This window comes from Arvicanthis niloticus, chromosome 2 (assembly GCF_011762505.2).
Source record: "Arvicanthis niloticus isolate mArvNil1 chromosome 2, mArvNil1.pat.X, whole genome shotgun sequence".
Classification (NCBI taxonomy): Eukaryota; Metazoa; Chordata; class Mammalia; order Rodentia; family Muridae; genus Arvicanthis; species Arvicanthis niloticus.
Genome location: NC_047659.1, coordinates 60,010,732 through 60,026,906, shown reverse-complemented (window position 1 = coordinate 60,026,906; position 16,175 = coordinate 60,010,732). Strand labels below are relative to the sequence as shown.

The 16,175-nt window shown below is 35.6% G+C and overlaps 1 protein-coding gene and 1 long non-coding RNA gene across 2 annotated transcripts; both read left to right on the top strand.

Moving 5' to 3' along the window:
• The first annotated feature begins 4,819 nt into the window (after positions 1–4,819).
• On the top strand, positions 4,820–10,111 carry LOC143441156 (uncharacterized). Its single transcript, XR_013108380.1, has 3 exons — positions 4,820–5,339; positions 8,502–8,535; positions 9,254–10,111. It is a non-coding gene; the product is annotated as an uncharacterized LOC143441156 (long non-coding RNA).
• Positions 10,112–12,484: 2,373 nt separating this feature from the next.
• Positions 12,485–14,073, top strand: LOC117704485 (olfactory receptor 5AK2-like). The gene has a single exon (XM_034496643.2). It carries the CDS (start codon positions 12,485–12,487, stop codon positions 13,412–13,414), a length of 930 nt encoding a protein of 309 aa, XP_034352534.1. The 3' UTR covers positions 13,415–14,073.
• The last annotated feature ends 2,102 nt before the right edge of the window (positions 14,074–16,175 follow it).

Sequence of the window (16,175 nt, the reverse complement as noted above, 5' to 3'; positions counted from 1 at the left end):
CCAGAAGACTTATGAGCACTCCACAGTCATGACTCCACAAATATGCATCTATTTAGTAGCTGATTCCTAGCTTGTGTGATTGATAAATCCTTCTGTTTATGGGCTTCAAATGTTCCAAGTCCTTCTCTAAGTCCGACATTTTCAATTACTTTTCTGCAGTTCTCTCCCAATTGTCACCCTGATTTGCTCCAATGCTGGCATCAACATCATCTACTCCGTGTGTTTGTAGAATCTAACCTGCTCTTCACTGATCCCTTTGATGTTTGCTATTATTTTCTCCTACACATATATCATGGCTACCATCCAAAATATGTTCTCTGTTGTTAGGAAGAAGAAAACTTTCTTCTTATGTGTTTCCCAACAGACAGCAGTCATCGTTTTCAATGGAACAATTGCCTATGTGTATGTACAGCTTCGATCTGACCACTCTGAAAAAATATGAAAATTGTCTCCTTGTATTATTGCATTTCCATTTCCATGTTGAATGTTCTCATAGATGGCTTGAGAAACATGGAGGTAAATCAAGAACTAAAGATGGCAGAGTAAGCCTAGTATGTTGGTAGATGTTTTTAATCCTAGCAGAGGAAGACAGATCTTATAAATTCAAGATCAGTCTGCTCTACAGAGCAGACAGGACTGTTAGCACAGACAAAACCTATTTCAAAAAATAAACAAACAAAAAAGTAAAAGTTTTTCTTGATTGGACCCAGAATTTAGAATTCAATACATCAAAGTATCCAGTACATTTCTTCTACCACAATTTAATGTTTCTAAAATAAGGAACATGTTTGTGCTTCCAGCCAATTAATTTTACTTCGTGCAAGTGGTAATGTCTTAAATTATGGAAAACACAGGAGGATCAAGTCCTGCAACAGAAAAAACAATGCTCACTAGGAAAACACTGTTGTAATCTGTGCCTCTAACTTCACCACATCAAACATAGAAGGGACACACCCTACATGAAATGGTGGATATACCATTGAGGAGACACATAATTATACAGCAAATACTGTGACAGCCTCACTACTTAATGGTCAATTTCCTCCTTTGCTGACTCCTTGATTATGGTATGATTCATCTGATTGATCATCTCAACAGGAGACGTGATTGTTCTCACCAACACAAGCATACTTATAAAGGCAAGGAAAACATCTTACACATTGTCTAGATATTCTGAGCACAGTACCATTGCTCAGTAAGTGTTTGTTAAATAGAGAAATTGACAAATGAAAATAAAACAAAAAAATCAGAAATCTAGATGAACCATCTCACAAGAGTGAGAATAAAAACCTTCAAACCACCAGGCAGTGGTGGCATACGCCTTTAATCCCAGCACTTGGGCGGCAGAGGCAGGTGAATTTCTGAGTTCAAGGCCAGCCTAGTCTACAGAGTAAGTTCCAGGACAGCCAGGGATACACAGAGAAACCCTGTCTCTAAAAACAAAAACAAAAAACAAAAAACCAAAAAACAAACAAACAAACAAAAAACCTTCCAGCACAGTCATTTCTGAGTCCAACATCTTCACTAACTTTTCTGCAGTTCTCACCCAATTCTCAGAGTGGACCTGAAGAAGGAAATGACAAGAACTCTATGGTCATAGAAATAGAAACTGACCAAAGAATCTTGAAAAGCTGCATCATGTACCATGCACAATAGAGTCTATAGCACAAGTACCACGTGTTAGAAAAAAAATAAAATGAATCATGAATTCACTAGTAGCAAACATTAGTATATGTCTTTCAAAGCAGCCACTACATGGAATCAAACATGGAAACATTTTGTTACAGGAATTCCTATATGTAAGGAAATATGAGGGAAGATGCAAGTCTGACCCACCCCATGCCCCAAACCAAAAGAAAAGAAAGGGGGAGGAGGGAGGAAGACAAACAGACAGAGACAGAATCTCAAGAAAATAAAAAAGATAGAAGAATAAAAGTTATTTTATGTAGAGAAAGGATAAAATTAGAGAGACAGAGAGAGCGAGAGAGAGAGGAGAGAGGACAGAGAGAGGAGAGAGACTGGGCAGAATCATTTTATCTGATTATAAAGTAGGAGGAAGACTTGGTAAAGCTACCAAGAAACCCTAGAGCCAAAATGAACTAACAAAGGAGTCCTGTGTCTCTCAGGAATGGGACTCTGCCTCAGAACTCCTTTCCTATACAACCTTGGCAGGAACCAGTTATACTTTTGTAATAGCTCTATAAATTTATTCAAAGGCCACCCACACACAAGAATGAATAAAGCCATTTAATTTGATTCTATATTATGAAGCAGTAATATATATATATATATATATATATATATATATATATATATATATATATATCCACAAGACCTGCACACAAAACAAGATATGGAGATGGGAAATATCTGGAAAGAAGTGAGTCAGAAGTGGGAAAGAGATAACAAGGAGTAATGGGGTCAAATATAATCACAATACATTGTATAAATTTATGTAACTCAAAAATAATTTTTAAAATTGGTACACATGTTTAAAGCATTTTAGGAACCACCAGCCCGGGGGTGACACCACCCACAATGGACTGGGTCTTCCCTCATAAATCACTAATTAGGAAAATGACTTAAAACCAGATCTTGTTTTTTTTTTTTAATTTAATCAGTTTTTTACACTCCCGATTTTATCCCCCTCCCATCCACCCTCTGACTGTTCACATCCCATACCTCCTTCCCACCCCCCCTGTCTCCATAAGGATGTCCCCACCCTCCCACCCTCCACCCCACCAGACCTCCACACTCCCTGGGGCCTCCAGTCTTTTGAGGGTTAGGTGCATCTTCTCTGGCTGAACCCACACCCAGCAGTCCTCTGCTGTATATGTGTTGGGGGCCTCATATGGTTCCTTTCTTTCAAATGACTCCAGCTTGTGTCAACTTGGCACAAAACTAGCCAACATCTCCCTGTATAGTTCTGCCAGAGCTGAGATTGTACCATTGCTCCAGCTGTGCAAGCATGACCTACATACAATTGATTTGTACTTCGACCTTGTACTTTGACAAGCATTCCCCCAGAACTGAGCATTCTGAACCTGTAGTGAGAGAAGTGACACAGGTGAATTCCAAATTGTCTGCAAGGTCTTTTTTTTCCTTGACTTGAAAAGCATCTCACCTATAAATCTAAATATTCTGTAGTGTGGCTCTGAAACATCTAACAAATCTGACACAGCACCTTCACTTTATCTCATTTCTCTGTCCTCTTTAGTCTTTCTGCTGGACAGTCTCATCTCTACTCCTGGATGAATGAAATCCTCTTACCAAGACAGCATAAAAGTTCTGTTTCCCAAATCATTTAATCCTGGTTATCACTTGATCCTGGTTCCTATTTGCTTGACAATAGCATCTTTAAATCATTTCTCTTCTTGAATTTTATCATAAGCAGTCCTAGGGGAATAAGGTCCTTCAATGTACTTAGATATTTCTTCAGGAAAATTTCAAATATCCTCGCATAGAACTACTATCTTCTTAGAAGCCTATACATTTATTTAAAAAAAAAAAAAACTTCTGGACATAATTACCCAAGTGTTCTCTATGAATACAGAAACTCTCAGTATAGCTCCCCCTTCCTCTCTGAGCCTTCACCCAAACCATTTTTATACTAGAAGCTCTGTTATTACCTATACTGGCCCAAGCCAAAGTAGATTCCACAACTTTAGGTATATACTCCCTACTTCTTATGTACCAATTTCCACCTTAGCTCAGGCTGCTCTAAGAAATTATCATAGACTGGCTGGCCTTAAAAGAAAAAGGTAAAAGTATGTAAGAATAAAATTAACCAAAGAGATAAAAGTTCTCTACAATGAGTATGTTACTACACTAAAAAAATAAACTTAATGCTAAACAGATTTAATATTATAAAATGACCCAGTTAACAAAAGTGACCTACAGATTTAACAGTATCCCTATCAATATCCTATGATATTCTTCACAGAACTAGAAAAAAGTCCTAAACTTCCTATAGAAGCACAAAAGGTACCAAGTAGCCAAAGCAATCCTGAGCAGAAGGAGCAATGCAGAAGGTGGTGGAGTATCCTGCTATGTGATTTGAATAAGCGTGTTTAGAATTGGTCCTCTGCTGATGACACTGTTTGGAAAAGATTTGAACAATTAGATGAAGCCTTGATGGAGGCCATACTTTGACTTTTTATAGGCTGACACTACTTCTTGTTTTCTCTTTATCTCCCCATCTGCAGATGAAATGTAATCAGTCTGCTTCCTGACTCCCAGGCTAGCCCCAAGCTTCTCTGCCAAAATGAGCCCTCTCTCCTCTGGAACAGTCAGCCAAAATAAACCCCCTTTCCTTAAGCATCTTTGTCAAAGCATTTTATCACAGCAACAGAGAATTTCTAATACACATTCTTTCTGATTCATTAAAGTTTCAATGTTAGTAGATTTCTAAACAAAAATTTCAAAGCTTATAATTCATAAATTTCTACCTAAAGATTCAGATATTTTAATGTGCAACTAGAATAAAGAATGTCTTTCTGGGAAGATAATTTTTAAACTACATAATTCTTTCAGAAAATGCAAAACTAATAAATCAAACATTTTTTCTTTACATGAACAGTTTAATATCACTGTGACATCATCACTGTGACAATATAAAATACAGACGTATTTTTGCAGTATGTCAGCAGTATCTTTAATGTAACACGAGAGAGTATATATCTATATATTTATATGAAACATGAGATTTTAAAGAGAGTCATTTTATTGAAGATTACGGTGACAAGGATAATGAAGTACACAAACACAGATTCTTGGACATGAGAATATTTACAGACTTACTCATAACAAGGGGGAAAATACTTGTTATCTAACAAGGCAATGTTTTAAAAAGTAGAAGTCCCTAATGAAATACATGAAATAAGCTTTCTCCTCTAGAAAGCTTATAATTTTTTTCAGTATATAATAACCAATAAGTATTGTTTTTCCCAGTTGTATCTCAGTCCCTGGAACCTGAGTTCTCAAGAGAGAGAATATTGATCCCTTAGACCCCAACTGTAAACCTCTGATGGGAAATAACAACGTAGAGAGATGTTGGTGGGTAATTACCAGGTTCCAAAAGTAAATTGTGAAGCAACTTCAGTGTAACTAAAACACAACACATGACTTTGTAACATCAGTTGTGTATCACTGTAGTGTTTGTGGGTAATAGGGAACAGTCAGAGACCAAGTTCCAGAGCATTTCACCAAAGACCAGAAATAACTCCTCTAACTCTGGTGATACAACAGAAATGGAAGAAATAGGATAAGCTGAGATTGCATGGGAAAACGTGAATGAATGGACATAGATGAAGGAAACAAGAAGTTCTCCACGCCTTACTGTATGTGATACAATGACTAATATTTTTATTTATTACTTTGTTTCTCTTACAATTTCAGGACTTCAGCTGAACTAAGATAAATTTTATTTTATTTTATTTTACTATTTTTCAATTTATTTTTACTTTCATGTATGTATCCAATGAAATAGGATCATATCCACCCCATTTTTTCCTTCCAACTCCTCCTAGAGCTCCCTCAACACATCCTGCTCTATTACTGTAGTTGTTGATGTTGTTGTTGATGTTGTTGTTGATGTTGTTGTTGTATAATCTAATGGCTTCAATTTTATTATTTTCTGGCACATTCTGTTTTTTCTTTTACTAAAAAAAAAAAAATGCTTCTCACATACTACATCCTGATTATGATTTCCTCTCCCTCTATTTCTCACAATTCCTTCCCACTTCTCTTCCTATCCAGACCCACCCCATTTTCTTCTCCCATTAGAAAGCAAATGGGCTTCTTAAGGGACAAAAATTAATATAAGATAAAACAAAAACTAACACATAGGATTAGACAATACAAACAAACAGAAGGAAAAAAGACCGAGAAAATGACTCTTTATATATTTTAATCATATCATACAATTACACCAGCTCTCTTTTCTTTGCTCCTTCCTAACTCTTCCATATACTGCCCACCCCCTTTCTCCTTCAAATCTGCGATGTCTTCTTTCATTAATTGTTGTTACATAAAGACATTCATAAATATATTACTAAATAGGTAAATAAAACCCTCTCTGTCTGTGTAATGTTATTTGTATGTATATGTTTTTAGAATTGACCATTTGTTATTATCAGGTAACCTATTGGTGTTCTATTCCTGGGGAAGACTATTTCTCCCCATCTCAGAATTCCTTAGTTGCCTCTTGTTCTTCTATAGGATTGAGGTCTTGTGAACTTTTCCACATCCATTTTAGCATGTCTAGTGATGATGGCAACTAATATTTAACTGCCTTTTCAATATTAGCCCCCTGCTGGAAAGTTCACATAAATGAAGTCATTATCAGTAATTCTATCAGAACTTCAGTTCACAAAGACTCTGATCTATTGTAGCTCTCTCAAACAAGTGCTTTTGTTCACTGGATGGAAATCTCCCAAAGATGCCTGTATTTATATATTTTATCATAGATTTGCCATAGAAGGCAACTTTGGCAGCTCATTAGCCATTAGTTTTCAATACATATAGAGTGGGATTATTTCTCACATCATCACAGTTTACCATACTGTGCTAATTCTCACAATGTTGGAAAAAGACAGGACAACCCATAATGATAGCAGGCTTAGTTCACTATATTCCCATCACCAAAGTATTTTCTTACCTAAAACTGGTCATCTCATGTTTGGAACACAACATATCACTGATACCTGAGTCAAGGAGTCTAATACTAACATCTTCAGGATGTGGTTTATCATTCTCAAACAAATTTCTGTTGTTGTATGTATTTAAGATATACAAAGATGTATTTAAATTATTGTGAGATAGGTGTGTGACTCAGATGATAGAGTATTTGTCTAGCATTCACAAAGCCCTGGGTTCAATCCTCACAACCACATGAATCAGACAGCATAGTGCATGCCTATAATTCCAACATTTAAGAGGCAGAAGCAGGGTGATCATAAGCTCAAAATCATTCTCAGCTACAGAAATAGCTATATGAGAGCCTGTTATACTTACATGCATACATACATACATACATGTATACATACATATATATGCATACATACATGCATACTTACATACATGCATACATACATACATACATACATACACACACACATTCCAATAATTATGATATAATTTGGCAACTCACTTCTTTTATCACTCACTTTTAAACTTGGGAGATGTATCTGTGTAGATGTCGTAGCACCGGCTGCATATATAATTCAAATTACTGCACTGACTTACACAATTATTTTGTATGGCTTTTCTGATGTGAAACTTTGTATACATAAGTCTATATATGTATGAACACATGTACATGTGTGTATATTCATACTTACATATTTGTCAGTATCTTAGTATGTGTGGTAATCAATTTCTATGGAGATGTACCTGTACTGAAAATTCCAAATCACAGGAAAGAAGGGCTTTAGTTTTACTAACATTTCTAAATTTGTCTCCAGATGAGATAATTCACCTCTCTAGCAGAAATATGTGAGATCATGAAGTTATATATTTTCAACTAACTACACATTTTAAATTGATAAACATAAAATTATACTTTAATGAATTATTTGCACACAAGTATCTTTTGTTATTTCTGTTGATCATTAATGGTTTCTTTATATTAACTATCTGCTTTATGTCCTTTGTGAATTTTTTCCTTGAGATTCACTTTCAGAATCATTTCTATAGTGTGGCTACTAATCCTTTTGACATTTAAATATGTCATAAACAAATTTCCAGTTAGTATCCTGTCCTTTGGTAATGTTTACAATGTTTTTTGCTTGTGTTTTTGTGTCTCCTTTAAATATTTTCTGTGTATGTAAGACATATTTGTTCTGCTATATTTTACTGTCAAAGCTTTAAAATCCAAATACTTCATCTGTAGCTGCTTTTATAAAATTCAAAGCAGGAATCCAATATTATTTTTGTGTACATATAGACATTCACAGCACCACATATATTGGATCATTTTTCATGGACCTAAGTGCTCTGCTTTCATATGTCAGCTTTCTGCAGACTAATGGGTCTAGTTAGCATTTCATTTTCCAAGTTCTACAGATATAATAGTTTCCCCTGTCACTTATACCAGACTGTCTTTATTATAACTGCTTTATGAGAATTCCTAAAGTCTGGTAGAACAAGTTCCCACCTTGTTTCCATTTAAAATTATCTTAGATATCCTTGGCTCTTTTCTCTCCCATATAAAATTCAGAATAGGCTTGTTGAAGTATACTTTAAATTCTATCTAGTGTTTGATAGGAATTACGTTGAATTAGTAAGTTGATGCGAGTTATAATGTTTGCAGTGTGATGTTCTTAACTAAAACCTAGTTCTGAATTCTGGTCTTCTTTATTCCCTTAAAAATTTGATTTTTTTCTCAATAAGTATTATAAACTTTCTTTGCTAGATTGGTACTTATACGATTTGTATTTGTGGTTATTGTAGAGCTTTGGTTTTGTGTTTCATTTTTGTTTGTTTGTTTTTTCACTTCAAAGGTAAGGATTAAGCCAAAGGCTTCAAGGATATTAGGTAAGTATTCAACTACTAATCCATGATCTCACCTCTAAACAAACATTCTAAATAAAAACAATATGTCTTGATTGAGGGAAAAGACAAGTCATTTTCTCCACTTGTATATCCACAAGTGAGCCACCAGGGTCCAGTGTAGAGTTCCAAACCCATGAGCACACATATGGCCCTGACTAAGCTCAGTGACACAGAACAAAAAGACATGAAAGTAGAAAGGGCACTTGTAGGGAGGAGCTGAGGGAAGAGTGATGGGATGGGAGGGAGATGAAAGAAGATGGAGAGTGAGAACAATCAGAATCCATTAGATGTATTATAAAATTGTGTAAATTCAATTAGTGAAATCATTGTCTGTTGTCAATTCAAATGGAATTTGCCTTTGTATGTTAGACTTATGCCTAATGGTGTCACAAACCACACTAGGAATTTATACGTTAATTTTGAGATGCTCCATGAAGACAAATACGTCATTAAAAATAGTAACAGCTGTAGTTCTCTCCATATGCTTAAGGTTCCATTTGTTTCCCTTGTATGCCCTTCTGCCCTGGCTAAGACTTAAGGTGAATGTTGAATAGATCCAGGGATGGAAGGTGTTATCAGCATATTCCTTCAGTTATAAGCACTACATTTCATAACTTGCAAATAATGTTTAGCATACCAATATGGTAGAAAACACTACACCAAGTTAACTCAAATCCCCCCTCTGTTTCCATTTTTCTAGTATTCTATCATGAAGATTTACTGAATTTTACCAAGTAATTTTAATTTTTGCTATGTGCTGAGAAGATCAAATCCTTTTAATATATTACCATGGAAGTTATTGTGCATTCTATGCACTCATTCCTAGGAAAATGGAATGAGATGTTTTACTAGGGAATCTGAAAACAACCCAGCTTGCTCTGCTTTACCCAAAGCTGCCTGGGAGCTCCGGTTTTACTGAAGCTCTGAGTCACTGAACCCCAGAAGTGCTGTCCTGCAATTGAAAAATGCATTACTACCCACTGCTGACAAGAATAGATGGCAAGCCTGTCTGCTTTCTGTGTTTGTTGCCAACTAACTTACCTAATAAATTTAAAGGGTTTTTTCCAGGTATCTAAAGATTATATTACATTATACTCTCCATTAAATGAGGTTTATTTTCTTTCTCTGGTTAAAAAAAAATACTGAAAAAGAAGGAAAACAACTGTTTTCTTATGCATCCTCTGTTTCCTCTGAAACATTGTTTTATACATACCTATATTTGTGAGTAATTGTGTACTTTAAAGATTTTTGCATCTATACTATATCGATCAACTGCTATCCAATTTTCTTACATTGATATCAAAGTTAAATTCACCTCATGAAATGAGTTGGAGAAGATTTCCTTTTAAGATTTTTAAGGGTATGTATGTATTATGTATGTATGTATGTATGTATGTATGTATATTACCAAAGGACTGGATACTAACTGTAAATTTGTTTGTGACATAATGTCAAAGGATTAGTATCTAAAATATAGAAATTATTTCTGAAAATGAATCTCAAGAAGCAATTTACAAATGACATAAACCAGAAAATTACCCAAATAAAACCTAAATTATCAATAGAAATGCAAAAGATACTTATATGCAAATTATGTATATCTGTATACATAAAAACATTAATATTAGTTCTTCCATATCTTTACTGAAACAAGTAATGCTGTTTTGTTAGTAGATTTTTAAATATGATGTCAAATCTTTTAGTATCTTGAGCATATTCAAATGATGACAGGAAGATGACTCAATTAAAAAGAAAACAATCCTCTTGCAAATGAACAAGGTTTGATTGCCATCACCCACATGGTGGCTCACAACTGTCTATCACTCCAGTTTCAGGCGATCCAACACCTCTGTGGACACCACATGTGCTTGCAATGCATTTACATACATCTAGGCAGAATGCTTATACACATAAAAATCATTTTTAAATATTTAACTATTTGAAAAAAAATCACACATACCAATGACAATCAATCCCTCTGCTCAATGTCCATTTTCTTTAGAATAACAAATAAATACTGAGGCTGGCAAAATCCACCACAGTAAGTAAAGTGCTTAGCATGTGAGTATGAAAATGTGAGTTGAATCCTCAGAGAAAAGAAAACAAAAAACATAGGTAGGTATAGTGGTACAAACCTGTAATTCCAGTGCTAGAGGAGTAAACAGGCAGATCCATGAGCTCTCTGTTCAGCTGACTTAGACTACTCAGAGAGCTTCAGGCCAATGAGAGAACCTGTCTCCAAAAATGGTAAAGGGCAACTGAGAAACAACTCTTAAGATTTTCCTCCAGCTTCCATATGTGTGCACAGACATGCAAGCATGTATACACATGTAAATACTAAAAAAAGAAATAAGGAAACAAAAAAAATCACATTAAACACAAGATATGAAAGATATAATCTCTGAAAATCTTTAACCCATGGGGGACTCAAATCTCAGAAAAAAATAAATGGTTTATGATCGACTCTTCATCCCTAGGAAAGCATATAGGTAATTGTGAAAGAGAGACATCATTGGGCAGAGCTACTTAAAGATTGATCCATGGATCAGCATCAAACCTGGAGCTTTGCACTTCTAAACCATGATGGTATGAATAAGGAATTGGAATGGATCATTTAAACCTATGTAGACATCTAACAACACTGAAATCTTTTTAATACACTATGAAAATACTGGATACAGCAAATTGAGAGAGAATATGAACACATGACATGTATAAAGAACATGTCATAAAGCTTCCATAGAGAACATGACATGCCATGAGTCATGACTGCCAGAACACAATAATAGAAGGAAAGAGGGGAATGAATGAATATAGAGAAACAAGACCACATAGAACCCTACAAAGTCAAAGTTTTTGGATCTAAAGTTAAGATATAAGTAAATTAGTGTGTTTACATTAAAACATAAAGAACATAAGAGAAAATGTAGTTAAATAAAAGCATGTTTTAGGGCTGGAGATGTAACTACGTGGTTAAGAACTCCAGCACCAACATGAAAACCAAGCACAGTGATGCACACCAGTAACCTAGTATGAACTAAAGTGGAGACAAGATCCCAGGAGAAACCTAGCTAGCAAATTTAGCCAAACTAACAAGTTTTATATACAGTGAGATACCCTGAGTCAAAAGATATACTGAATAGCAGTACAGGAAAACACCTGATATTGACCTCTGACTTCCACATCCACACAAAGAAGCTTGCACACGTGCATACACACACACTATTTAAACTGTTTTTAATATTAAAAAAATTTAAGCCAAGAATAGCAACATTCATCTATAATCCTAACACTAGGGAGGTGAGTTAGGCTGGTCCTGGGAGCTTATTGTTACTCCCAGTCTATGTAAACTGACAAGCTCTAAGTTCATTGAGAAACTGGCACAAATAATAGGGTGGATAGCAGTGGAAGAAGACACTAGATGTCAACATTTGGCCCCCACACATGTCCACAGAAGGGAAAACCCATGCACACGAACCACATATATAACTTACTCTCTATTAGATAAATAACTAAATAAGCTATTCTTTCTATCTTTGTTGGTGTATTTATGGCATGCTTGTTTTCTCCTGAGGTCAGAGATACTGCTAGATGACTATTCTTCAAATTCTACGTGGAACTGCATAAGCTGGCATGCCATGTATTAGTCAGTTTGCTTTGTTTTGCTTGCTTTGTTGTTTGATCTCATGGCCCCAGTTGGTCCTGAATCCTCCTACTTCTACATCCCTAGTTCTGGGATTACAGATGTGAGCCATTGTACCTGGCTCCTCATATTATCCTTTTAACCCAACATGAGTTGTATCACAGAAAGTTTTCTTATTCCTATTTTAAAACTAAGCATTGTAGAATATGTTCTACAATGAGATAATGTCCTCAGCCTTCTCTACTCTTCTTTCTTTGCAACTCTTCAGGTGATTTTGTTTAACTAACCATGGAACAAAGTAATGGCACCAAAGTGACTGAATTTATTCTTCTGGGATTTGCTGGGCAGCACAAATCTTGGCACATTCTGTTCATAATATTTCTAGTGATCTATGTTGTCACACTCATGGGTAACATTGGAATGATTCTGCTCATCACAATTGATTCTTCCCTCCACACTCCCATGTACTTTTTCCTACAACATCTAGCCTTGGTTGATCTCTGTTATACCTCAGCTATTACTCCCAAGATGCTAAAAAACTTCACAGAGACAAAAGCATCCATCTCCTTCATAGGATGTATGTTACAGCTACTAGCCTATGGTACTTTCGCAACCACTGACAGCTTCATCCTAGCTTCTATGGCTGTGGACCGCTATGTGGCCATCTGTAACCCATTGCGCTATCCCATAGTCATGTCCCAGAGGCTGTGCATTCTGCTTCTGGTTGGTTCATATACCATGGGCTTCCTAAATGCTTCTGTAAACACAAGCTTTACATTCTCACTGAACTTCTGCGGATCCAATGCCATTAATCACTTTTTCTGTGATGAACCTCCCATTCTTGCCCTATCGTGTTCCAGTATTGACTTTAACATCATGCTACTGACAGTCTTTGTGGGGTTCAACCTGGTGAGCACTGTGTTGGTTGTCATCTTTTCCTACATGTATATCTTGGCTGCAATCCTAAGGATGGCTTCTGCTGCAGGAAGGAAAAAGGCCTTCTCTACATGTGCCTCCCACTTGACTGCAGTCACCATTTTCTATGGGACTCTCTCTTATATGTATCTACACCCCCATACCACTGAATCTCAAGAACAAGAAAAGGCAGCTTCTGTATTTTATGGCATAATTATTCCCATGTTGAACCCCTTGATCTATAGTCTGAGAAACCAAGATGTAATAGCAGCCTTCAAAAAGATAGGGAAGAAATGCTTATAATTTGAACATCTATTTATAACTCAACAAAGTTTATCAAGCAAGCTATTTCTCAACCTCAGATATCATGGCACATGTTGAGTGGCACCTGGCTTAAATACTTTATTTCATTATATCAATTTATTTAACAGGTATAGAAAAACAACTCAAATAATTAAATAAAGTAGCGTACATTCATGCCCTCGGGGGGGGGGGATGTGTTTAGTGTTGCTTTTGTGCTTCTTGAAAAGATTTATTTAATTTTAACTGTAGGTATGTATGCCACAAGTACGCTGATGCCAAAAGATTCTGGGGAAAAGCATCAGATCCTCTGGAGCTAAACTTAAAGGAATGTGAGCCACCCAATGTAGGTGCTGGGAAACTGAACCTGAGTCCTCTGCAAATACATGCTTAACTGCTAAGCTATCTCTTCAACCCCACTTTTGTTCATTTTAATGAGTTTTCTTTTTCTAAATAACTCCCATCAAACAATAAAATTAAAGTGAATCTATTATAAGTGCTTAATCAAAGCCAAAAGTATTCTACATGTTCAATCCCCATCAAAATCCAAAATCAATTCTTCATAGAGACAGAAAGAGCAATTTGCAAATTCATTTGGAATAGCAAAGATACCAAACTATTTTCTTTTCCACTCTTTGTAATAGTGGCAAGCTGTTGAGCCCCCAGCCCCCAAATATTTTCTTTATTGCTCTCCATCTAACTGCAGTTTTTGTTTGAAAATACAGTCACTTAACTCAGTCATTCTGGATTTCTGATGGGGTTGAAAACATATAGCTATTGACCTTAAGAGAAAAGATTTGAGTGGATGGTCGTCAGCTGACATTCATCCTAAAACCAGGTTCAGAACTAAATGTTTTAGTTAGAATAGATGACAGAGGAGCTGGTTAGTCAACAAAAGGATTGACTCGGTATTAGGACTATCCTGTACCTCACTGGTACAAACTGGCATAATTATGCTCTAATTGTATTTTGAGAGAAAAGTTCCATTTTAACAGGAAGGGTGATGTGTAGGAGGAGCTAAGGTAGGAGGAGTACTGAGAGGAAGAAAAGGAATAAGAAGAGGAGAAGAAGAAAGAGAGGAGAAGCTAGGTGATGAAAGAGAGAAAGAGGGGGGAGACAGGGAGCCAGATGTTCAAGTATCTCCACCAGTCAAAGATAGTTGTTATATCTAGGTTGGTCAGTGGGTTACACCTCTGATTGAACAATTCCAAACTTATAAAGCCTATGATTAACATTATTTTTAAAAAATGTATAAATGCGAAAAGGAAAAGGGGGTATGGGATAGGGGTTTCCTAAGGAGGGTGGGGGGGGGAATGGGGAAAGGGGATGCCATCTGAAGTGTAAATAAAATATCTAATAAAAAAAATAAAGAAAGAAATTGAACAAAAAAATAAAAAAAAATAAAAGAAGTATCATTCTTATATGTTCTACTCCTTTGCATAAATTATTTAAGGAAATTAAAGGTATATATAATTTTTCATTTATAATTTTAAAAAAGATTAAAATACATTTGTCGATGTTAAAAAATTGGGTATGGCATAATTATTTGAAATAATTATATAAAACCTGTCCTTTTATTTCTTATTGCAATCATCTGGAAGGTTTTGATAGTACAGACAGAAAGTTGTTCACTATTTTGAGTTTTTATATATACAATTTATATTGCTAAAAATAAAAGACAACTAAACTCTATTAACATATTACCTTGGTTAAATTGTGATGCCAAATTGTTCTATTCTACTCCTTATTTTCATAGGTTTGTTTATCATTTTTGTTTCTTAAATGACTCCTTATGTAAATATTGTCGTGCAATTTCATTCTCATGGTCATGATCACAGTCTGTGATTTTTATTATATGGCTAACATATAGTTAATGAAAAATTAAAATTATAAGACCACATTTTAAAAGGAAAAAAAAAAGAAAATACAGTCACTTCATCGTTGAATATTCTGGCCTTAGTTAAAAACTCAATTTGTCCTTTTTGTTGATATATATTCTTGCTATTTTTCCATCAATAAATATGCCAGTCCTGTTTTATTGAGAGGCAATTTTATTTATTACTGCAATGTTATTAGATAGCATTAAAATCATGGATTACTGTTCCTTCAATATTAGTCCTTTTTGGAGAATGATTTGACCTCAACAAATAAGTGGATCAGGAATGTTATTTTATTAACATATATTAACATCCTGTTTTTAAATTAAATTCACAGGTAAATGGATGGAGCCAGGGAAAAAAACTATTCTCAGTGAGGTAACAAAGACCAAAAAAGATAAATATTCATATATTCTCTCACACTTGAATGTTAAGCTTTTAAGCCTTCAATAGGCATGCTACTATTAGTTAATCACAGAAGTTAGGAATAGAGTAAAGAAAGAAGTAGGAGATAAGGATCTCTCAGGGAAGGGAAAATAGAACATATAGTTAGAGAGATACAGGAGAGAGTAGACGGGGAGGATTAAATGAGAAGAGAGAAAGATGAGTAGAAGGGTGGTAATTCAAGGATGGACAGATAAGTCAAAGGAACCCCCTTCCCAATTTCCCCTCCACAAACTCCTTGTCATATCATCCTTCCCCCTGCTTCTCTGAGGGTGCTCCTCCACCGACCCACCTACCCCTGCCTCACTGCCCTAGCATTTCCTTACACTGGGACATTGAGCTTCCACAGGACCAAGAGCCTCCCCTCCCATTGATGCCAGATAAGGCTATCCTCTGCTACATGTGCAGCTGGAGCCATGGGTTTCTCCATGTGTACTCTTTCT